General features: G+C 41.9%; 2 protein-coding genes across 5 annotated transcripts in view; one reads left to right on the plus strand and one right to left on the minus strand.

The window, feature by feature from the left end:
* The window catches only part of kif26ba (kinesin family member 26Ba), a 107,383-nt gene extending 102,548 nt beyond the window's left edge, over positions 1-4,835 (minus strand). Inside the window, exons 1-2 of the mRNA XM_030724713.1 lie at positions 4,730-4,835; positions 3,112-3,504 (exon numbers count right to left, since the gene is read on the minus strand). Of these exons, the coding sequence (XP_030580573.1) occupies positions 3,112-3,504; positions 4,730-4,789 (453 nt within the window). The 5' untranslated portion in view covers positions 4,790-4,835. The remainder of the gene's footprint in view (positions 1-3,111; positions 3,505-4,729) is intronic.
* A 7,630-nt stretch (positions 4,836-12,465) lies between these two features.
* On the plus strand, positions 12,466-20,028 carry LOC115800553 (PWWP domain-containing DNA repair factor 3B). Of its 4 annotated transcripts, none has more exons than XM_030757993.1 (14): positions 12,466-12,713; positions 13,379-13,533; positions 13,637-13,947; positions 14,057-14,294; positions 14,525-14,671; positions 14,780-14,850; positions 15,214-15,290; positions 16,313-16,373; positions 16,453-16,528; positions 16,653-16,703; positions 16,829-17,064; positions 18,896-19,117; positions 19,226-19,314; positions 19,389-20,028. In XM_030757993.1, the coding sequence occupies exons 2-14, from the start codon at positions 13,527-13,529 to the stop codon at positions 19,465-19,467; spliced, it is 1,665 nt and encodes a 554-aa protein (XP_030613853.1). In that variant the 5' UTR covers positions 12,466-12,713; positions 13,379-13,526; the 3' UTR covers positions 19,468-20,028. The 4 variants fall into 4 exon arrangements, with proteins under 4 accessions (XP_030613853.1, XP_030613871.1, XP_030613879.1 ...); XM_030758011.1 differs by having other exon boundaries at positions 14,546-14,671; XM_030758019.1 differs by having other exon boundaries at positions 13,718-13,947.
* Positions 20,029-23,094: the final 3,066 nt, after the last annotated feature.

A 23,094-nucleotide genomic window follows, 5' to 3' on the forward strand; every position in this document is an offset into this window, starting at 1 on the left:
CTGATTTAAGGTTATGATGAGGGTATGTCAATGGGAATTTAATGTAAGTCAATGTAATATCCTCTAAAGAAATGGTAATATGACTCTTTGTGTGTGTGTGTGTGTGTGTGTCTATCGTGGGTCAAGCATAACTTCTTATGTAGTCAGAGCCATAACACAGACAGAAGTGCATGCGTGCATGTGTGCACGCGTGCTTGTGTGTGAGCCATTTTATCAGTTGGTTGATGTGTGTTTGTATTCTAGCTGTGTGGGGTCACATATGTCGCAGTGTCCTCTGGGAATAACATGGGGTCTCATGCTGACAGTACATCAAGAACACACACACACACACACACACACACACAAAATACACAAGCCAAATTGCTGCCCTGGCATATTTGGAGAAGGAGAAGGATTATCAGGTCAAACTGCTTCACCAAGGACTTCGGTTCAGCATTTCTTGATGCAGAACACCTGCGTAGTTTAAACCATTCTTGTAAAAAGAGTCTGGGTTTTTTAAAAAAAAAGGAAAACCAGTCAGGAAATTCTAACTGGCTAAAATAACTGAACCATTAAATTTTTCAGTAACAGCCTAGAGGGCTTTTTCCACCAGTGAAACTAACCTCTGCTCTTGCACAGGAGTTTCTGAGCAGACGAGCAGAAAACACAGGTAATACATGGCAACTTCCAATTTAAGTGTCTGCATAACATGTACAACCTCAACCAATGTGTAACAAGCTTAAAGTAAAAGAACAGGTTACATTAAGATTTTTTTTTTCTGTTGGGTTTTCAGCAAGACAGTGCAAATTCATTTTTTGATTTAATTAATTATTCTTTAGCTGTACAGCATTTTAGTTAAGCTCTCGTTTTTAAATGTGCTTATCAGTAAACCAGTTTGACTTGGATGCTGTTTTAGGTTTCTCAAGATTAAACAACTACTCCACTAATATGAAAGATCTTAATTTTACTCATAGTAGAGAAGAAGAAGAAGAAAGAGCTTTATTTTTCACATACATATACATGCAGTGAAATTCATTCTCTGCATTTAACCCATCACACACATGGAGTATGTAGTACACACAGCACAGCATGGAGCAGGGGGCAGCCAAAGGGCGCCCGGGGAGCAACCTGGGGGGGTGGGCTTGCTCAGGGACCCACAGTGATGCCAGCCCGAGGATTTTAGGTACTATATTATAGTAGGTACTATATCCTGCACCCTGCCTCTCACCTTTGACAGCTGGGGTAGGCTCCAGCCTGTTTTTAACCAAGGCTCAAACTATTTAATATCATAAGAAGAAATCCATTCCTGTTGATACTTTGGAGGTTAAATCAGTGAAGCACACCAATGGAAGTCAATAAAATCTATTTTTTATTCACAGAACCTTGAGCCATGGGAGATATTTTGGACTGCGATGACCCTAAGATTTCTGCACTAGCTTCAGTGATGCTGTTGAGCACATTTTCCATTTTTAATCGCTTATCCAATTCAGGGTCATGAAGGGGTTGGACACAAGAGGTGTGGTATGCCCAGGACAGGTCACCAGTCTGTCACGGAGAGACAGACAACCATTCACATTCACACTCACATTCACACCTACATCCAATTTAGAATGACTAATTAACCTAACATGCATGTTGTTGGACTGTGGGAAGAAACTGGATCACCCAGAGGAAATCCACACAGGTATAGGGGTGAATATGCAAACTCCACACAGAAAGTCCCCAGCTGACTAGAAACGTTACAGCCACAATGTCCTTGCTAACCACCGCACCACCATGCCATCCTCATTTCCATATCTGCTTCCGGTAAATGCATACTATTTTATGCCTGTATTCAGACAGCATTTACATTAACACATACACAGTAACTACGCTAGCTATAATACTGCTTGTTGGGCATGTTTTTTCTACGCTGCAATAAAGTTAACCACAATGGGAAGCTTTAATCAGCCTGAACTAAACCCAACCTCACAAATGAAGCTTTAATTAGCGGTCTGGCAAAGAACACTCCCAACTAACCCCTGCTGGTCCTAACAATTTCCAACTGTCGTGATCTGGAACTAGTAAGAATACAGCGTCTCCACTCTAGTTGTTGTCTTACAGTCTTTACAACAACTTCCACTGTCCCACTGTATCTGACTTAATAGGTTCCCCTTATCAGTCCCATGGTATATAATTTAAGCCTATTTGTTACCAATTAACCCAAAGTCTGATGTCAGAGCCATTATTTAGAACTAAAGTTCAGTCAACTGTAGCAGAAGGACATTAGACCCAAAGGCAAAATGCAGTCAAAAGTTAAGTTTCTTTAGTGACAACAAATGTCCCATTGATTTTAGTTGATCAAGGTTAAAAAAAAAAAAGCAATAAGAAAAACTATTCAGTGTAGAAAAAGAAAGAAATGTGAGATGCATTCCTGTAATAAATATGTATAGCTAGGTGAATGTTCACTCTGGAAGTCCTGGAAATATGCTGCCTATTAAGAATCACTGGACTACTGAAAATAAAACTGATTATGTGGACTACCCACAGAAACAAAGCATACACCTGTCAAAGACAATGAGGAAAGGCAGGAGACCATATGGATTAATACTGCCCTTTGAGGTTAGTGTCTTACAGTAATCCATCACATTAATTCCCTCAAAAGGAGAAAAGCAATATAGACTAAAGCGAGCTCATTGATTTTGGTAATATGATCAATCAGGCAAAATGGAGAGCTCCGAGATAGAAATAAAAATCGTCTTGCCTGTGTTTATCATTTTGTTTTTGCCCCATGACAGTATCTGATTAACAGCTTCACATACAATTATTATCCCAAATCCCAAAGGCTCTCTGGTTTCTGTTCTTTTTTTTCACAGCTGGTCAAAGGGAGGTTGGACAAATTACAGTATCTTTATGATTTATGGCAACAATAATCCTGATGACACAGCAACACAGTAAGCAAGAGCATGATTACAAGCCCACTCTTTCATGAACAACAAAGTTAATAAGTGCCAGTGACCAAATGCCACAGTTAATAAAATAAACAAGTTATTTTGGGATGCTATGAAACTGAGCAGAACCACTTGGTGACTTCTTAACACTTTTTCAGACACACTATGAGACAGAAGGACAAAAAAAAATTAAGAAATTTACCTTGCTTGAGTAAGGTCCAGGGATGAGCAATTTCAGTGCCTGACGTTTCAGCTCTGTCAGCCTTGCATTGCAGTTCTCACACCATATCCCTCTTTCACTTCCAGGAGAACTTCCACTGCCTGAGGCCGGCGATCCTGTCCCAAAACCCGGGGAGCCACCTAGGGAACCAGGTGATCCTGTCCCAATGCCTGGGGAGATGGTCCCAGGTGATCCAGAGAAGGATCCTGGTGAGGAGATTCCTGAGCCTGGGGATGGGGTTCCTGTGGAGCTGGGCATGGAGCCAGCACCCTCTGGAGCGGGGCGTGTACTGGAGCGGGTGGTTTCATCGTAGGCCTTTCGGTACCATGTGTCCGGAAAGAAGGAGGAAGATTTGGTTGGGGATGTGTCAGGCACCTAAGAAAAATGTTTAAAAGAGGAAAAGAGTCTTTTCAAGACATACATATTGGGATGTCACTGCAACAAATGTATAATATGTATTGCTGTGTATATGTGCATTAACTACTAGGCCCACTAAAGTGGTTGCAGTGGGATGAGAACAAACTCATGAGGAGAAGGTGAGAGCACATGGCCAAAATCACAGAGATTCAAAGTCAACCTTAAAGAGAAAGAAAAGATTGCCCAGCTAGTTCAATTCTGCATCTTTCTTTTTTGTACTAACACAGAGATACGTATCTGAAATAAAGTTAAAGTAAATATTTCTTTGTAGCAGATCAACAACAAATTATTCTGCCTAAAAAATACTAAAGACCTGAACCACAGGTTCAGCATCCATTCGTATTCTACACCCACACAGCAAATAGAGATCAGGAGTGGACAGAGTATTACCTAACATTAGCGCATTAAAATTAGATGGACATTCATTTAAAAACCTACAAACAGGAAATGATATTAAACATTTCCTGCAATGGAACGACCAATCATCCTATTGAATGCTTCCTTTAACCACTAAATAGGATTAAGTCAGTGTAGACCTGTTATTTTGTTCTACTCAACCACATGAGAACATCAAACAAGCAGCAAGGAGTGGAGAATTTGATCTTTTGCGGCTGGGTAAATCCAGTCAGAGAACAGACCTATTGATGTGGTGGCGCTGGAAAGGTTGGGCACTCCTGTGATCTTTCTCTCAAGGACTATAATAAGGCAGCAAAGAGTTGAGACTGATAAATGGGAATGCTCAATCATCTCCAAGTGAAGAGGTGGTTATATTGTGCCAAACAGTGTGTTATAAATTACTGTTAATTAGGCTTTGTAAATGATAGGCAGTAACACAGGTGTGAGTATAATAACCTTCACTGATTTAGCACTTTGGTACTCGGCAAGTGCTACTTTGGGGGGATCAATCAGTGAAAATGCATGCAAGTGTTGTGACACCATAAGCACTGATATAAGTGTGAACTTCACAAAGCAATGAGCAGCAGGAACAGAAATTTAACAAGAGCCTTCAAGTTTCATGTTTATGTCACCCTGAAAAGGAAGCAAACTGCAGTCTTCTATTAAAATGGGTGGAGTGTGACATGAAGTGCATGCAGCACTGAATGGATGATAAGTTTTAATGTTTACCAGGCTGAACAGCAACAGAGGTGTGTCCAGCCCTTGGCTGCTGGAATGAATAACCTACCCCATATTTTCTGCTCCGGCTGCTCACAGACCTCTCCTTAGTCCCCGACAGTGAAGTCATGTTTGAGGTGAGAGGAATGGGGAGGAGGAGAGGAGAGGAGAAAGAACCTCTGCTGCAGCTTCACATTCAAAAAAAAAAAAAAAAAAAAAAAGAGAGACCACCGGATCGATTTCAATTAACCACACGCCCCAGCAGTTTGCTCTTCTCGGGCTGGTGGTAACCTCACGCCACTTCCAGATGCATGCTGAAACCAGTTACATCCCCATGCCGCGTCCAAGAGACACAAAAATCACAGATGGTTTCGTTCTCTTTTTTTTACCCCCACACCGTTTGTTACGTATGAAGAAGCCTTCGAATTACTCCTGAAAACAGATCGGAATCACACAGGTCGGTGAGAAAGCAGACCGCTCCCCTTCAGCAGAGTCTGCTGAGCTCTGAATGAAGCTCTCTGTTCAACAGCGCTCTGGAGCGGCACCGCACTCAGCCCAGCCTCTCTCCATCAGCTCTGCGTCTCAGGCTGGCCAGGTAAAACACCCCCCACCCCACCCCACCCCCAGGGGGTAGCTTAAATTCCGACGCACGTCTCGTTCTCTAACGTCTCATTGGATCGTGTGAGATCCGGCCGATTCAGACCACAGATACAGAAGTCATCTCCTCGTTGTTTTTACTTTGAGTGTTACTATCTGCACCCTCCTTATGACTTCCTGCGGCTCCGCACTCTGCTGAAGCCAGCAGTGGACTGAGGAGACGGGAGCAAGAGCGCACATCTGGATGAAGGCGGGGCCAACTTACCCCTCGTAAGCCTCAGGCCAATGCAAGTCCAGAGGTGCCAGTTGAGTGACAGGTGATTTTAGGCTTGTTTAAAGTGAAAAAGAAGACTTTTTAGGTGGAGTTTGGGAGAATTATTTTGAGATGTTGTTGAGATTATGATAAAGCTTCGAGTCATTTTGATCTAGGCTTTAAAAACTTGGTATTTGTGCAAGATTAATTTTCTAAGTAAGGAACTGACAAAAATCATTGGCTACACTTTATGTCCAGAATATTTTCCCGTTGTTTTAGATAACCCTTTAAAAAGGGTAAAATTCAAAATATAACGTCAATTCTGTTAGAATAAACAGAATAAACAGAAATAATACACATTGAACTAATTTCGTATGAAAATCCAATAATTAAAGGTATTTCAAACTCTTTATTTCAAACATTTACTTAGTTATTTTTATTTTGTATCTGGATAGAGTTTGGTGTCTTGGGGGGAACTTGGATCCTATGGCAGTAGTAACAGGTAGAAGCCTTTGGGGATGAAGTGGATGAAGAACATAATCAAATTACAAAGAGATAACAAAGATGTTTAGTAACTGTTGTTGTAAACTTAACCACAATGGCCTTTGACCTCTGTCAATCAAACGGAAACAAAAACAAAAAAGGGTCAACTGGCACCACATTTCAGTAGAATTAGTAGTACTACATACACCTAGTAGTAGTAGGTGCATGTTGTACTCCAATTTGAAGCCAAAAAAGCTAAGAGTGCATACAGGATTAAAATCCAAGGATGAGCAGTGGTCTTTCTGTGTGGTGAAGCGTTTTCAGGACGTCTCAGAGCAGAGGATAAGTGGTCACACAGTGCTCTCTGCTGTTGCCATAAAGACATTGCCGTCACACTTTCCTTTTCTTAACACTTATGCCACTTATTTTTGTACATTTTATTCAACTTTTTTTTTTTTTTTAATTTGGTGATCATTTTGGCTGTGTTGCAGCTTGTGGCATAATTTTTTTTGCAGGAAATCTTTTTCATTAAATTTTTGAAATCTAATGTCTTTTACTCTTACATGTCATTCATACTCTCATGGTGCATTTTGCACCCTCTGGACACCTTCGTGGCCAAAAATGTACACACACCTAAAAACTGCTAAAAAAAAATCATCATACATCAATATTTTCTTTTTCAGGCCTCATTGACTTCCATTGAAACCACAAGGTTTTTTTTTTTGTTTGTTTGTTTTTTGCATTTTTGGCCACAGCGGCTTTTATGAGCAGTGGAGGGAGACAGGAAATGGGGGAAAGATACGCGGACAAATTGGCGACAGGTCGGGACTCGAACCTGCGCCGCCCACACCGCAACGCGGAAAATGTGTGGGCGCCGGCTTCACCACTAAGTCACCCAGTTTTTCAGCTCACTACAGTTGCAGTATAAAGCCGTGCATTCTGTAATGTTAGCATTTCATTTTGAAGAAAAAGTAGTGATATTTGATATTTCACTTTCAGAGTAAAGATCACAGGTACTCTCAGCAGTGGAGGACTCCAGTGACCATTCCATGTCAGACTCACCGACAAAGTTTGTGTCTTTTTCAGATGCATGTGTCTTGATTGGCTGTGGCGGTTCAAAGACAAAACCATTGGGAGTTTGTAATGTGGAGGCAGAAGTCTATGGCTGTAAAGTGGTTGTGCCAGTGCTAGTGGTTGATGGTCAGAGTGAGACCCTCATCACTGGCTGTAATTTGCTAAGATATCTAATGCAACACCTGAAACAAGAAAGCGATTCACTGACTGATGTGTATCCATGTGCGACTGTTGAAAGCTTCAGCAAGCCTTAGGGTTGCAGCAGATCCCAACCCACCTTCCAGCAGCATGTCCAGTTCTCCACAGGCAGCCCCATCTGTTGCAATGAAGCACAGAGCCTAGTCACAGAGAATTCTAGCCTACCTGACTGTCCCTTGGTGAATGACCCGAGATTGATGCACTTCATTCATGGTTGCAGGCATGGGTTTGTCTGATGTCTTGTGGATGAGAAACCCTTTTGGTTGCCCTGTCAGTGCATACCACCCACTCGGTATGAGAAACTCAGACAGTTTCTGGATGAGATGGAAGCAGGAGATCATTAGAAAATCTAACAGTGAGTTTGTATCACCGTTAGTCCTAGTCTGGAAGAAAACAGGTGAAATAAGAATCTGTAATGATTTCCGCTGGCTCAATGCTCGAACTATCAAGGACACCCATCCACTTTCTCATCCTGCTGATGCCCTGGCAGCTTTGGGTGGTAATGCCTTTTTCTCCACCATGGACCTGACTTCTGGATACTATAATGTGGAAGTACACGAGGAAGACAAGAAGTACACAGCTTTCACGTCACCATTTGGATTATATGAATATAATTGTATGCCACAAGAGCTGTGCAATAGCCCTGCAACTTTCATGAGGATGATGTTGAGTATCTTTGGTGACCAGAACTTCCTCGGTCTTCTGTGCTATCTAGATGATGTTCTGGGGCTTGCTCCTACTGAAAACTTAGTGCTGGAAAGATTGGAGATGGTTTTTCAGTGGTCTAAGGCCCACAACCTTAAGCTTGCCCCCAAGAAGTGCCACTTCCTATAACGTTCAGTGAGGTTTCTGGAACATGTTGTGAGTGCTGATGGGATAAGGTCTGACCCTGATAAGGTTGTAGCCATCACTTCTTTGGCAGAATCAGACCTTATGGAGCTAGGCACTAGTGTTCCCTCACACCGTCAGCTGATTATTGGACAGATGAATGCAAGCAGGCTTTCTTTTTGCTGAAGCAAGCCTTGATGGACCAGGTTATCTTGGCCCACCCAGACTTCAGCAAGCTGTTTCTGCTCTCTGTAGATGCATCTAGTAATGGCCTTGGTGCTGTGCTGTCCCAACTCCCCATTGGTGGGTCCACTGCTAGACCTATTGCTTTTTCTTTTGCTTTTGCAGTCAAGGTATCCTGCACACCGGTTGGAGTTTTTTTGCCTTGAAGTGGGCTGTGTGTGATAAGTTTCACCACCGGCTGAAAGGCCATCAGTTCACTGTGTGGACGGACAATAATCCTTTGACTTATATGTTGTCCAGGGCATGACTGGATGCATGTGAGCAAAGGTGGATTGCAAAATCGGCACCTTTCCGGTTTGACATCAAATACATTCCAGGGCCAAAAATGTGGTTGCTGATGCCTTAAGCCGAGAGCCATTTTTACAGCCCAGCACATTCCATCGTTTGGCAAGAGTCCCGTATCCAGACCTACTGGCTGAAGCGACTGCAGTGTGTCCTCATGAAGTGCGGAAGGCATTCCACCAATCTGCTCATCTGCTTGACTGTGTTATAGAAGGTGGTCAGCCCATTGCTTCTCAGTGTTCAGCAGTTACTGAGGCTGGAACCATGATGGCATGTGAGGTGACTGCTGTTTTTGACGCACACATCCAGCAGAATGCTGGGATATGTCCCCATGCTCTCTTGCAGCCCCAGTTCCCACAGACTGTGTTGATGCCCGAGCACAATGCTCAGAGGTACTGTCACATGATTTGTTGGGGGAGAGTCAGCGAAATGACGCCATTCTTATTAGAGTGATCTTGTATGTGGAGAGGGGCCAGGGGCCATCAAGGAGAGAACATGCCAAGGAACCTGCTGAAGCACTCAAGCTGCTCAGAGGTTGGGACAAATTGCAAATGAGGGATGGTATCCTGTATTGCGTTACCAAAAACATAGTAACAAGGAAAAAGTCTTATCTGTATGTTGTTCCATCATCACTTCTCTCCAGAGTATTGAGAGGTGTACATGATGAGGTTGGCCATCAAGGGCAACAGCGAATGCTGTGTCTTGCAAAGCAGAGATTTCACTGGGTACGGATGAGCAGAGATGTGGCAGAGTATGTGAGGTGTTGCAGGTGTGTTGTGAGCAAATCACCTGAACCTGAAGCCAGGGCGAACATAAGGACTTCAGAACCTCTCGAGTTGGTGTGTATCGATTTTTGGACAGCTGAGGATTCTACCAATAAGTTGGTGGATGTGCTTATTGTCACTGATCATTTTCCAAATTGGCACATGCCTTTCTGTGTCCCAACCAAACTGCTAAGGCAGTCGCACACCAGCTCTGGCACAACTATTTCTGCATCTATGGTTTCCCCAAACGGTGTTACTCTGACCAAGGGGCCAATTTTGAGAGCAGCCTGATTGCCGAGTTGTTGAGTGTGGCAGGTGTCCAAAAATCACACACAACTCCTTATCATCCTATGGGCAATCGTTCTTGTGAGAGGATGAATAGGACTTTGGGGAATATGATCTGTACACTGCCTCCTAGAGCAAAACACAAATGGCCTGAGGCTTTGAAATCTCTCACGTTTGCTTACAACTGTACTGTCCATGAAACAACAGGTTATGCACCATTTCTGCTAATGTTTGGCAGGGTGCACAGCTCCCTGTTGACATAGTTTTTGGCTCTGTCCTAGACGACCAAGAGGTCATCAACTATGACCGCTATGTTCAGTCCCTGTGGAAAGCACTGATGGACGCCACAGAAATAGCGCAAGCTGTGGCATCCAAACAGTTGCAGAGACACACCGATTTGTATAACAGGAGGGTTCATGGAGCACCTGTGAAAGTAGGTGACCATGTGTTACTGGCTAACAAAGGGGAACGTGGCAAGAGGAAGCTTGCTGACTGCTGGGAAAATGCCATCTATGTAGTGATTGGAGTCCACAAAGAGAGCCACACCTTCAAAATCCAGCATCCCTCTACTGGTCAGGAGAAAGTGGTGCATTGAAATCTGATCATGTCCGTGAACTTTCTCCCCTTGCTTGACACTACGTCCCAGGAGGTCAGTACATCCTCGTTGTCCGGCTTGATGGGACTTGGTGAAAGAGATGTTGTTGCTGATGTTTCTGATGGTTCTGTGGAGTATCGAACCAGAGTGTGGGTGTCAGCTCTGCCATCCACAACTTCCAGCCAGGTGGATGTGGACAATGCTGGACAGTCACAGGACACTGACGCCACTGATATTTCACCTGTGTGTGTTGTGTTGCCTGAGACATCGGCTGGCAGGTCATCTCGCAGCTCATCACACCCTGATTCTTTTACGGGGGACAGGTTGATGATAGGAAACAGTTGTGCTGATTCTACCAGTTGTTTGGCTGTCGTGGAGATGTCTCCCAGCCCTACTTCTGGTGCAGAAAACCAAGAATTGCCTGGACCTGTTCAGCACAGCATTGGTACGGCTGCTGGGATTGAAGAAGTTGAGAATTGTACCAGATCTAGAGCAGGAAGGTTGCTAAAACCTGTTACCAGACTTAATAAGCTTAAGCACCAGAGGACAAGTGTAGTTTTATAGGCACTTTCTTGTGTGCAGGACAAATGTTTCTTTTTGCTTTGTTTTGTTTTTTTGTTATTATTACACTTGTGGGATCAATGTGGTCGCTGATGGGTTTTTTTTCCCTCTTTTAAAATTATTTTCCTTTGCCATGTACTGAGACACTTATCAGTTACAATGTCTTTTAATAAATATGTGACAGGCATATTTTCCCCCATCTGTGACAAAGAGGTCTGGCCAACTTCTTCTCACACTGAGGCTTGCAGAGAGTGGTTTTCTAATTGGGTGTTTGTGACTGATTGCTCGTGATTGATCTCTCAGTGTGAGACAAATGTGAAATGTGGGACGGAGCCGTGTAGCGGCATGAATGTTGTTTCTGTATTTTTTTTTTTAAAACCCAGTTTATAGTTTTGTGCCTGGTGTTTACTGGTCAAGTTTTTTTTTTTTTATTTTTTTTTTTTTTTTTTTTTTGGGCAAGTGGAATTCAGCAGGGGGGAATGTAACAGTGTTTATGTTGTATGAGATTCCACTTGCCATAATAACCGCAACTTGTTATATGGAGGTTTACTGGCTCAATGGCGCCCTCTCTCAAAAGGCAATGGATAAATGCCACTGGCGATGTGGCCAGATCATGAGAGACGAGCCTGAGTGTGCTGTGCTTGAGCTGCCCCATACTGAGCCAGCCTGCCTGACCAGGAAATATTCTGTTCTTATCCAGGTAATTAAAGGGTCACATCTTAAAGACAAACAAGCCTTCATCTATCATTACTACACAACGCAGAGTCGAAGAGGTTTATTTGGACCAGCCAGTTACAGTGTAGTCGAGCCTGGTTTTTAGATATCTATCTATGATCTTTGTCTCTCTCTCCCTCCCGATATATATATATATATATATATATATATATATATATATAATGCGCAGCACGATGGGGCGGTGGTTCCCCTCACTGCAAGAAGGTCCTGGGGTGGAGTCAAGTTTGCATGTCCTTCCCGTATCTGCGTAGGTACAACGGCTTCCTCCCACAGTTCAAAGACATGCAGGCAAATCGTAAACTGGCCAGAAGTGTGTCTGTCTCTCTAAGCTGGCCCTGGACAGTTTGACATGCCTGTCGTCCTATACGACAGCGCCCCCGCGACTGTGAATAGGATAAGCGGAAGAAAATGGATGGATGCGCTAAACTTGGAGAAAAAAAAAAAAAAAAAAAAAAAAAAAAAGCTGACATGAGATCCAGAGCTACTGAATAATAGGACAAAACAGCAAAACAAGCTAAGATTTAGTTGTTTTTTGTAAAACTTTGTGGGTCAGGAAACAAGTTATGGTTAATATCAGGAATAAATAACTGGGTCACCTGTCTGTAATGCGGCCAGTCTTTTTTTTTTTTTTTTTAAACTTACTAGATTTAGCAGCCTAGTAAGAAGTTGGGGGGAAAGATCTGTTCGGTATTAATGCAAGAAAAATTGGGGGAAGGGTTGAAAATTCTGAATTAAACGTAATGTGTTTGGGCGACATTTTAAAATTTCTTGTCTCCTACCCATATATAGTACTACAAAAATATTTTATATACATACATATTGTACACACATCCCATTTTCCAGCCGCAGTAGTTAATCCGTAAACAGCCACGCGTGTCCCGACTGTTTTGGGACATAATCCACGCCCTCCGGTCCAGTTGGTGGCGTCAAATCTTAAAGTATAGCTTACAGTCCGCGAGTAACAACAAACATTTGTTAACAGGAATTGTATACACGACGTGCTGCTTTCATTATTGATCTCTAACAGGTTTTGTTGCGAGATAAAGTCCTTTTTTTTAATGCAGTTTTGCAAGAGGTGAATATTGCCGAGCACAACGATGTGCGAAAAGCTGAAAGCTAGCAACTAAAACTAAAGGCCGAGTTTAGAGTTTGTGAGGTGAGTGGCTAGTTGTAGCTCTATTTGTCACTACTCCGTTTGGCTCGGGCAGGGGTGGTCAGTCGCTTTTATGGTTTTATGTCGTAGTTTGGCGGCAGCTCAATTATTGCATCGCCTGTTCTAGTTGTAGTTGCGCATTACGTTAACTTTGCTGCATTATAAAAAGAGCCGATTAGTGACAGCTTCAGCGAGACAAGTTGCACACAACTGCAATACGGAACTGTGCAAAACCCGTGAATTTTCGTGTTTGTGATTTGTTAAACACGATTTAGGGTGCGTCTGTTTACCAGTAGGCATATTTTGTTCACAAGTAGATGGCCTCTCTTATCGTGTTGACCTGCAGCACATCTTGGGCGGTGGGCTCTTACTGCGCCGTTAATTAAACTTTGTCTTTAGATGGTTTGCAAATGTGTGCTGTAATTTTACCTAAATTCATGACTGTCAAAAGTTTACCGTGAAAAAGGAATTTAACTGCCCAGTTTCATGACACTGTTGTCTCCGTGACAACAGGTTTTCCGCACGTTTGTGAATTTACTACGTATGTCAATTATATCCTGCCAAAGATAGCAGGGCCGAACTGGTCCAACGCCAAGGTGGAAGTACGGCTTACTAAGTAGGTCGGTTGAGCGACATTGCATTACTTGACTTTGTTTTGTTTTTTTTAGTCAGGCGTGCAGGTGGCAAACCTTGGCGCCTACACAGGACCTTCAAGTCAGTCAAGCCCTGATTAATGTCAGATCACTGTTACTCCTGTGACCCAATGAACTCTGGGGAAAGCCTTGCACAAAGAGGACTACACCAAGTATTACAGCAATGAAAGGTAATCAAACATGTATTTGTTAGAGTTCTGAGCTATATAATGAGACCACTAGATGAAGCTACTTCAAATGACAGTAGAAAAATGACTGCACATGATCTTCCAGGTGCCCCTCGGAAAACAAGAAAAAGAAAATCTAAAGAGAAATCGCCAGAGAAACACACCTCTGACGCGGTTTCATCTCCAGGCACAGGTGAATCGAATGCTGTGCCAGGCAGCGACTTTGGCATTGTCTGTCCAGTAGAGGCTAATACACCAAAAAGTGGAAGAGAAAAAATGAGACTTGCACAAGAAGTCTGCTTGACCTCCACACCAGTCCACAGCTCTTCCTTTGAATTCCTGTCACCCATTTCAAATTCCCCACCTGAAGCAAAACAAGGGGAACTTCAATACACTGAGTTCATCACACAGATAAAGGTACGGTGTAAAATGAAACTTACTTCTATGTATTTTTTGAGCCTAAAGATTTTTTTTTTTTCATCCCACATGGCTTCAGTGACTTCAGCTTCTTTCTGTTATGTTGCAGACCACAGCAGTAGATTCACCGTGCTCCGAGGCAAAATCTCAAAGAAAACGTAAGAGACAAGTTAAACAAAGGGCAAGAAAGACGGAAACAGAGACCTACGGGAAAACCGACGAACCTACGGTCAAGTGCCGGCGTGGCAGGGGGCGGAAAAGACAGACTGGGAATTTAAATAAAGATCAGTCTTCCTCACGATCTAGGCCAAGATTTGAACTGCAAAAGACTGATGCAGAAAGTCAAGGTAGTGTAGTGTTCAATCAGATGTTTATTTTAAGAGGGCACCCTCAAAGCAGTCCAAAGCACAGTGAGCTCTGTGTAGCTACCTTTTTTTTTTTTCTTTCTTTCTTTCTTCAGAATCTTTCTTGCATGTCTTGTGCTTTATATTTGCTCAGAGAGCTAGAGGTGTTTGGAGCTACCCATGTTGTTCTATAAATCAGGTGTGCTCTAATTCTGTCCCCTCTTCAACAATAGATGACTCTTTGATGTCTTCAGACCTGTCAATAGAACTGAGTCACCATGAGGAACAGCTCCCTACTTTGTCCTCTCAGGAAGATAAGATAAGTGATGAGGAGGAGGAGGAGGAAGAGCTTCCAAGTTTCCTGATGCAGACAGGCAAAAGTGAGAGAGACTGCAGTGGCTGTTTGCAGTAACCCCCCAAAAGGATACCTGACATCTGTGACTATGCTGTGCACTTTAAGTTGATTTGTTTGTTTTTTTGTCTATCAGAACCCCCGTCTATCACAGAAGGAGCGTTTGTGTGGCACAAATATAGAAACTATCCATACTGGCCTGCATTGGTGGGTGCAAAATTGGTTTCCCATAAGAATGTGTTTAATGTAGTTTTACATGGCAAAACTACACTACTAAAAAAGTTTAGCAGATTCTTAGTACTTTGCCAATATCTCTTAAGTCTCAATTTGGCACATTTGAGATGCTTGAACTTGTGAACATCTGGCATTTTCCTTTTATTTAGTCCCCGCCTTAAATGCTTTTCTGATAACTGCTGTCTTTCAGCTTCCTGTCATAAAGATTAAATTGACTAGTTGATTAATCAAAAAAAGCTTTTACTGATAAAATGAAATTAAATGCCATTATGGCCCATGAAAAATCTGTGACTCAAAATGACCTGTCAAAATCTGTCCTGTTTTTGTTTTCTGTAGGTAAAAAGTGTAAACCGTAAGCAGAAAAAAGCCAGTATCATGTTCATTGATGACTTAATCATTGAGAAAAAGAGGGGGTAGGAAATTAAATGTTTTCTGTCTTTGCTTTGCTGTTTACTGTTTCTGCATCTTTAGTAAGAAAAAGGCCATATACACTCACCAGCCACTTTATAAAGTACACCCTTTTAGAACACAGACAGCGTGGAGGAGTTCCTGAGTGAAAAGTTAGACCGAATATAGACAGGAGTCCAATTATTATTTTAAAAAAATTTTCTTTTTTTTAAAATCTGGAATACTCAAACGTTGGACCACCTTTTGCCTTCACAACTGCCTTTATTCTTCATGGCAAAGATTCAGGAAGGTGCTGGGAACATTTCTCAGATTTTGGTCTATATTGACATACTGACACATAAGACCAGCCGTCATTTTCCAATCTTCTGTTTGTCCTATTGGACATAGACGAAATTATCCATGTCCAATTTTTGGGGAGGCTTTGCAAGCTGTAGCCTCAGTTTCCTCTTTTTAGTTGAGAGGACGGAGTGGCATTCGCTGTGGTCTTCTGCTGCTGTACGTTCAGTGATGCTCTTCTGCATACCTTGGTTACAACAAGTGGCTATTTGAGATCAAAGCAGTCTGGGAATTCTCCTGACCTTTGGCATCAATAAGACATGCTCACCCGGAGAAATGCCACCCACTGGATAGTTGCTCTTTTTTTCAGTCCATTCTCCGTAAACCCTAGAGATGGTTATGTGGGAAAATCTCAGTAGATCAGCAGTTTCTGAATTATTCAGACCAGCCCATCTGACACCAATATCCGTTCCACATTTAAAGTCATTTAAATTGCCTCTCATCCCCATTCTGATGCTCGGTTTGAACATCAGGAGGCCATCTTGATCACGTCTACATGCCTAAATGCACTGAGTTTCTGCCATGTGATTGACGGATTAGATACTTGTGTTAAAAAGTTGAACAGATGTATCCAATGAAGTGGCCGGTGAATGTAGATGCATTATGTAGTGTTATGTTAAATTTAAGATATTTAAACAAAACCTTAAATTCTATGAATGTGAATTTCAGTTGTGTGTTTGTGCTTTTAAAGGTTTGCTGTGGCTCTGAAATGCTTGAAGCCTTTCGAATGTGAAGAAGCTGATGAACTGGTGGTAAGAACTTATCTGAGTTCTAAAAATAATGTTCTCTTGGCGCAGTGGCAGACATTTCTCTTTTTTTTTTTTTTGATAGCGGAAAGCCAAAGAAACATATGATGCTGCAATATCGTGGGCCCTGAATCTGATAACGGACTACAGTTTCCGGATTGGTGAGACTTGCCCTTTTTGATACTTTAGCAACCAGAAATACTTATGTTCACCTATATTTTATTTAAGCAATATTATGCTGATACCACTGAATTAGTTGCAGTACTAATTGTGATTTCTTTGTAGCATGCAGCTCATTTTCTGGCTCCTTCATCCAGTACTTTAATCATGACATGAGTAAGTTTCATCATTAACATGGAATCACAAATTATGAGGCTAGCACAGAATTTAAAAAGTTGAGTACACCTGCAGTTCCACTTGAGCGTGATGTTGCTCCTCACTGCTGGTATTAATTGATTTAGGCTACCCAGTAAGGCGGGAGTATCCAAAGGCAGCTTCAGAGAGACTAACCATCATCAGTGATTTGGCAATGGAGGAGCCGTGTGATGTTAAAGAGGACAGCTTTAGTGAACAGCAGAAAGATGTCAGGAGTTCGAAGAGGCTGCTTCCAGACCGGACGGGTGCTGCGCATAACCGCGCAAATGAGAAGCTCGTACATTTCATTGTCAAGCAACACATGGTGGACGCGCATCTTCTGGTATGATTGATCCTTTTGCTTTCCTGCTGGCATAGTTTTCTCCATACCATTTACTCTTTTGTAGGTACACAAAGAAACAGTTTGATTTGCATTGCAGTGGCCTAACCAATGTAGTTTTTTGAATTGTATAAAAACACTTGGATGTAGATTCATGTGAAACATCCACACTAACTTGGTGCCATTCTTACATTGCATAAAAGAGTTCCCTGATGTAAATGAACCAAATGAATTCTGCTCTTGCTTGACATTTTTTTTCTAATTACTTGTCTTTTTATGTCTCTGTTCAAAAAAGCTAGAGTACTGGGGCCACTTGATATAAAAATATAAAAACATTGCAGCAGTGTTCAGTAGTGAGTGCTGTTTTGCACTTTTAATACAGTCCAAACTGGCAGAAGTAGAGTTTGCATATTGGATTCATACACTACAAACTGAAAGCTCTAAAAGTTTACAGGAAGAATTACACACACACCTATATGCATTCTGCAAAAACAGCAATAAGGATTATAAATAAAACTATTTTACGAGAACCATCAAATCCACTTTTTATTAAATTAAATAGTCATAAGTTTAAAGACTTACCTCGGAACTGCACAAGTACTGTATACAGCAGCAAACCAATCTTTGCCCCAAAATGTTTAGAACTTTTTCCAAATGAGACAAATTCATCATAACCTTAGAGGAATCCTATGTTCAGCAGACCGATAGTGAGGACTAATGTAAGATATCACAGCATTACAGTCACAGGAGTTAATGCATGGTACAGCTGTACAGCAATAACATGTCTGTTGAAAAGAACAAATGACTGAGTTTTACTGATTGATCTTTTCAAGGCGAGACGAGTAACCCAAGCTAAATGTACAGTACCAGTCAAAGGTTTGGACACACTCACAAATGGGTAAGTGTGTCCAAACTTTTGACTGATACTGTACATTAAGTTGGTTCTTTAAAAGAAGAGCAGGTAGAAATCGACCCAAAGCAAGCCATTACTTAAGACTCTGAGTTTTGTGTGAATAACGTACAGGTGGTGGAGACTACAACAAGTGTAAACTTATCTCAGTTTTAGTATACTTAGAAATTACAGTTCAGATGTGTTTCTTTTTAAAATTTGATATTTGAAGTGTGGCACACTTAAGACAAGAATGTCTAAGAAGCCATCACTGAGGCCTCTTTCCCACCAACAGGGTTCCGGAGCCCGTGCTGTAATTTGAACCGATAGGCGGGTTTTCCACCGCCGAAGCACTCGGTGCTCTGCCGAAAAACGGGTCCAATTCCGGCCCCGCAAACTAGCTGGTCTGGAACCAGGAACGCGTGCCGAAAGCGGCAGAGGGGCGTGACTCTGCCGTCTTAACATCAAGTTTTCTACCATATTACATGTGTATTACTTGAGAAAAGCGAGGCGATTTTCACGGCTGTGAATTAGGTTTGGCTCTAAGGCTGAACTTGCTGCTTTGTATCAGTTCATATCACAGATAAAAGGACACAAAGTGCGTACTTGTCGTCTTGCTCTAATCGCTGTCTGTGTTTACCTCTGTGCTGCACACAGATGCTGCAGTAGTTTGGTTTGGACCATAAAACGTATTTGCAGCACAAAAAAGGGGAACGTGTTCTCCCACGTGTGTGCGCTTTGGCTTCCGTGTCCAGACGAGGACCCGCCCACACTCATACGTAAAGGAGCAGTTCACAGAAACACGGTGGGAACGCGGGCCCGTTCTTAATCATTTCGCCAGTTCCTTGGGATCTGCAGGGGAACTTGCTCCAGCTCTGGAACCTCGGCGGTGGGAAAGTAGCATGAATGAATAAATCCCCCCCTCTTGTATCGCTCTTCCTACAGGCTGTAATCCATGGGCAAGAGCAGTCCAGGTGGCTTCGCTACTTCTTAAGTGACAATCGTAGACAGGTGGTGAACACATACCTGGAAGATGACCAACAACTCGACCAAGTCTACTTCTACCTAAATGAGCTCTATACATCAGCTGTAGCCAACGACCCCTGTGTAGCTGTTGTGAAATCCATGGATCGCGTTCCTTTTGTTCTGGATGTTCTTCTTCCTGAGGTGAAGTGAAGCTTTCATGAGTGCTCACATGTTTTGCTTTTTAGATGTTTCCTAATATGCAGTTCAGTTTGTGTGGTACAGGTGTTGTGAGCTTATCTTTCTGTTCAGGCCATTATTTATGCCATTGCTGGGGTGGACAATGTTTCAGTAAAATCAGCAGAGGAAAAATACCTCAGAGGACGGTGTTTAAGTAACAGGTAAGACTTTGACATGTTAAACTTTTAAAAAGAACAATTTCCAGGCTAAATACTAATTTTATTTTTGTTTTCAGGGAGAGACAGCAGTTTGATTTGAAGATTGAGCAGCAAATGAGGAAAAAATCACATCCACACGCTTCCGTTATTTTCTGACTGTCAAAACTTGTGAAATTATTTTGAGTGTTTGAGTGCTAATGCAGCCATAACCTGTGTGCCTTGCAATCAGTGATAAATTACTATTGCACTGATAAAACCTTGTTTTTTTTTTTTTTTCTTTTGTATAAAAACTGGATATCAAGCATGATAAAAAAAAATGAATTAAGGCTTTGAAATGTAATCACAAAAAGCAACCTAATCACCTTTATTTCTGAACTGAAAATGTACACACAGCCAAATAGCATCTCAAGCAGCTCGAGCATTAATGACCTGCATGTGCTTTTGTGAGAGTTTTTCATAAAATAAAAGTTTTTATAAAACTACTTGTTGAGCTGTAAAAGCAATCGCACACATCTACACGGAGCAATTCGCAGGGACCGGAGACTATAGAAAGTCAGTGACAGGCAAAATAAGTGCTGCCAATGCAAAGAAAGTGTGATAAACTTTTTCTGAACTTCAAGTTGAGAAACTGAAATGACTACTGATGACAGCAATAGAGACCCCTGCAGCAATTTCCTAATGCTGTGAACCTGTTCACCCATATGGCAATAAAAACCTTCTGATTCTGATTCTGATTCTGATTTACATAATAGGATGGTAAATGCTAGAGGGTTACCCAGGCAACCACAGCTTGAAATGTTCACTGGGACCATAGACAGTATAATAAATCTTTATTTACTGTCTATGCAAGCAACTGACAGTTCCTGTATGGACACACCCTATGAAATGGGCTCATGCCAACAGAAGTCATTGCGGCAGCAATACCGAGTAAAGTTTGCACTTGTGGACCTGTTTGACAAAGTGACAGTTGTTTCTAACTCAAATATTTAATTAGAAATTATTTTGCAACTATTTCATTCACAGTTTCTTAAATGTGAAGCAGTGAAAAGTGTAAGTTTGGCGAGTATCATGCAAATTACATGATTTGCTGAAGTTAAAGTTTGTTAGAGCACAGACGTCAGACATGAAAACAGATTTTTCTTAGGATAAAATCTTTCAAAAATGCTTCTATGCTGGGCAGAAAGGCAGAGCAAAATTTCTATAATAATGTGAAATGCTCATTTCTTGTCTATTGCTCAGTATTATACTTTTTAAAATTGCACTTATTTTTCATGCATACATCATGCACTGAGTTGTCAGGTGGCACATGACCACTGATCTTGTGAAGAAACACGGAAGATGAGTGGTATACCTACAGAAATCACATGCTGAGTTTTACAATGTCACCACGTGTGTGTGTGTTCCCAATGTGTTGTTGTAAATATTCACCAATGCACATTATCAGGTTAGTTTAATGGCCGGTGTTTGATCCCACCACCCACACAAGTGGACAGCTTTTGTCACGCTGACTGCTTGACACGTCATCACAAAACAATAATTGCTCACTGCAATTGAAGTGGTTAATGGTATGTAGGTAAAATTTATTTATAAATCAAATTTAAAACGCTGCTTTCACTGACCAAAGTGCTGTACAAAGTATGCATACCTACAGTATATATGCACATAAGCATGTAATTACAGTGTATCACAAAAGTGAGTACACCCCTCACATTTCTGCAGATATTTAAGTATATCTTTTCATGGGACAACACTGACAAAATGACACTTTGACACAATAAAAGGTAGTCTGTGTGCAGCTTATATAACAGTGTAAATTTATTCTTCCCTCAAAATAGCTCAATATACAGCCATTAATGTCTAAACCAGCAGCAACAAAAGTGATTACACCCCTTAGTGAAATTTCCTGAAGTGTCAATATTTTGTGTGGCCGCCATTATTTTCCAGAACTGCCTTAACTCTCCTGGGCATTGAGTTTACCAGAGCTTCACAGGTTGCCACTGGAATGCTTTTTCACTCCTCCATGAGGACATCACGGAGCTGGCAGATATTCGAGACTTTGCGCTCCTCCACCTTCCGCTTGAGGATGCCCCAAAGATGTTCTATTGGGTTTAGGTCTGGAGACATACTTGGCCAGTCCATCACCTTTACCCTTAGCCTCTTCAATAAAGCAGTGGTTGTCTTAGAGGTGTGTTTGGGGTCATTATCATGCTGGAACACTGCCCTGCAACCCAGTTTCCGAAAGAAGGGGATCATGCTCTGCTTCATTATTTTCCCTCAATGAAATGTAACTCCCCAACACCTGCTGCACTCATGCAGCCCCAGACCATGGCATTCCCACCACCATGCTTGACTTGTAGGCATGACACACTTATCTTTGTACTCCTCACCTGATCGCTGCCACACATGCTTGAGACCATCTGAACCAAACAAATTAATCTTCGTCTCATCACACCATAGGACATGGTTCCAGTAATCCATGTCCTTTGTTGACATATCTTCAGCAAACTGTTTGCTGGCTTTCTTGTGTACAGACTTAAGAAGAGGCTTCCTTCTGGGGTGACAGCCATGCAGACCAATTTGATGTAGTGTGCGGCGTATGGTCTGAGCACTGACAGGCTGACGCCCACCTCTTCAATCTCTGCAGCAATGCTGACAGCACTCCTGCGTCTATCTTTCAGAGACAGCATTTGGATGTGACACTGAGCATGTGCACTCAGCTTCTTTGGATGACCAACGCGACGAGGTCTGCTCTGAGTGGACCCTGCTCTTTTAAAATGCTGGATGATCTTGGCCACTGTGCTGCAGCTCAGTTTCAGGGTGTTGGCAATCTTCTTGTTTGGCCATCTTCATGTAGTGCAACAATTCGTCTTTTAAGATCCTCAGAGAGTTCTTTGCCATGAGGTGCCATGTTGGAACTTTCAGTGACCAGTATGAGAGAGTGTGAGAGCTGTACTACAAAATTGAACACACCTGCTCCCTATGCACACCTGAGACCTAGTAACACTAACAAGTCACATGACATTTTGGAGGGGAAATGACAAGCAATGCTCAATTTAGACATTAACGGTGTAGTCTCTTAGGGGTGTATTCACTTTTGTTGCTGCTGGTTTAGACATTAATGGCTGTATATTGAGTTATTTTGAGGAAAGAATAAATTTACACTGTTATATAAGCTGCACACAGACTACTTTTCATTGTGTTAAAGTGTCATTTTGTCAGTGTTGTCCCATGAAAAGATATACTTAAATATCTGCAGAAATGTGAGGGGTGTACTCACTTTTGTGATACAGTGTACATTAATATGTAAAAAGTGAACACATACAATGCAATACAGAATTAAGAAGCTTTTAACAATAAGTAGTTACATAATGACAACAAAAACCAAAGGACAGCAGGGACAAACAGAGTTACAGATATAACAACAAATGAGAGGTTAGTGGGTTGGAAAGGTCAGAGAGTAAAGGGGAGTTTTGAGCCTAGATTTAAAAGCAGATATGGAAGGTGCTCTTTTTATATCAAGTGATAGCTGATTTCACAATTGTTGGACACCAACTGCAAAGGCTCTGTTACCTTTTTTTTGCTTGAGACGTGGCCTTGGGACATGCAAGAGATCTTTACCAGTGGATCTGAGAGAGACTTGAAGGTGGATGTAAACAAATAAGACTGGTAATATAAGCTGGTGCCTGCCCATTAAGTACCTTAAAAACAGTAAAATCTTAAACTGAACCCTAAAATGGACAGAAAACCAATGCAGAGAGGCCAGGATTGGAATGATGTGCTCAT

This window comes from Archocentrus centrarchus, chromosome 3 (genome assembly GCF_007364275.1).
Source record: "Archocentrus centrarchus isolate MPI-CPG fArcCen1 chromosome 3, fArcCen1, whole genome shotgun sequence".
Classification (NCBI taxonomy): Eukaryota; Metazoa; Chordata; class Actinopteri; order Cichliformes; family Cichlidae; genus Archocentrus; species Archocentrus centrarchus.

Excerpts from the sequence above, each read along its gene's own strand:
- LOC115800553 (XM_030757993.1), top strand. Across the intron at positions 14,672-14,779 it reads CCTGATGCAGACAGGCAAAA|AACCCCCGTCTATCACAGAA; the intron begins GTGAGAGAGACT and ends TTTGTCTATCAG. Across the intron at positions 16,529-16,652 it reads GGACTACAGTTTCCGGATTG|CATGCAGCTCATTTTCTGGC; the intron begins GTGAGACTTGCC and ends ATTTCTTTGTAG.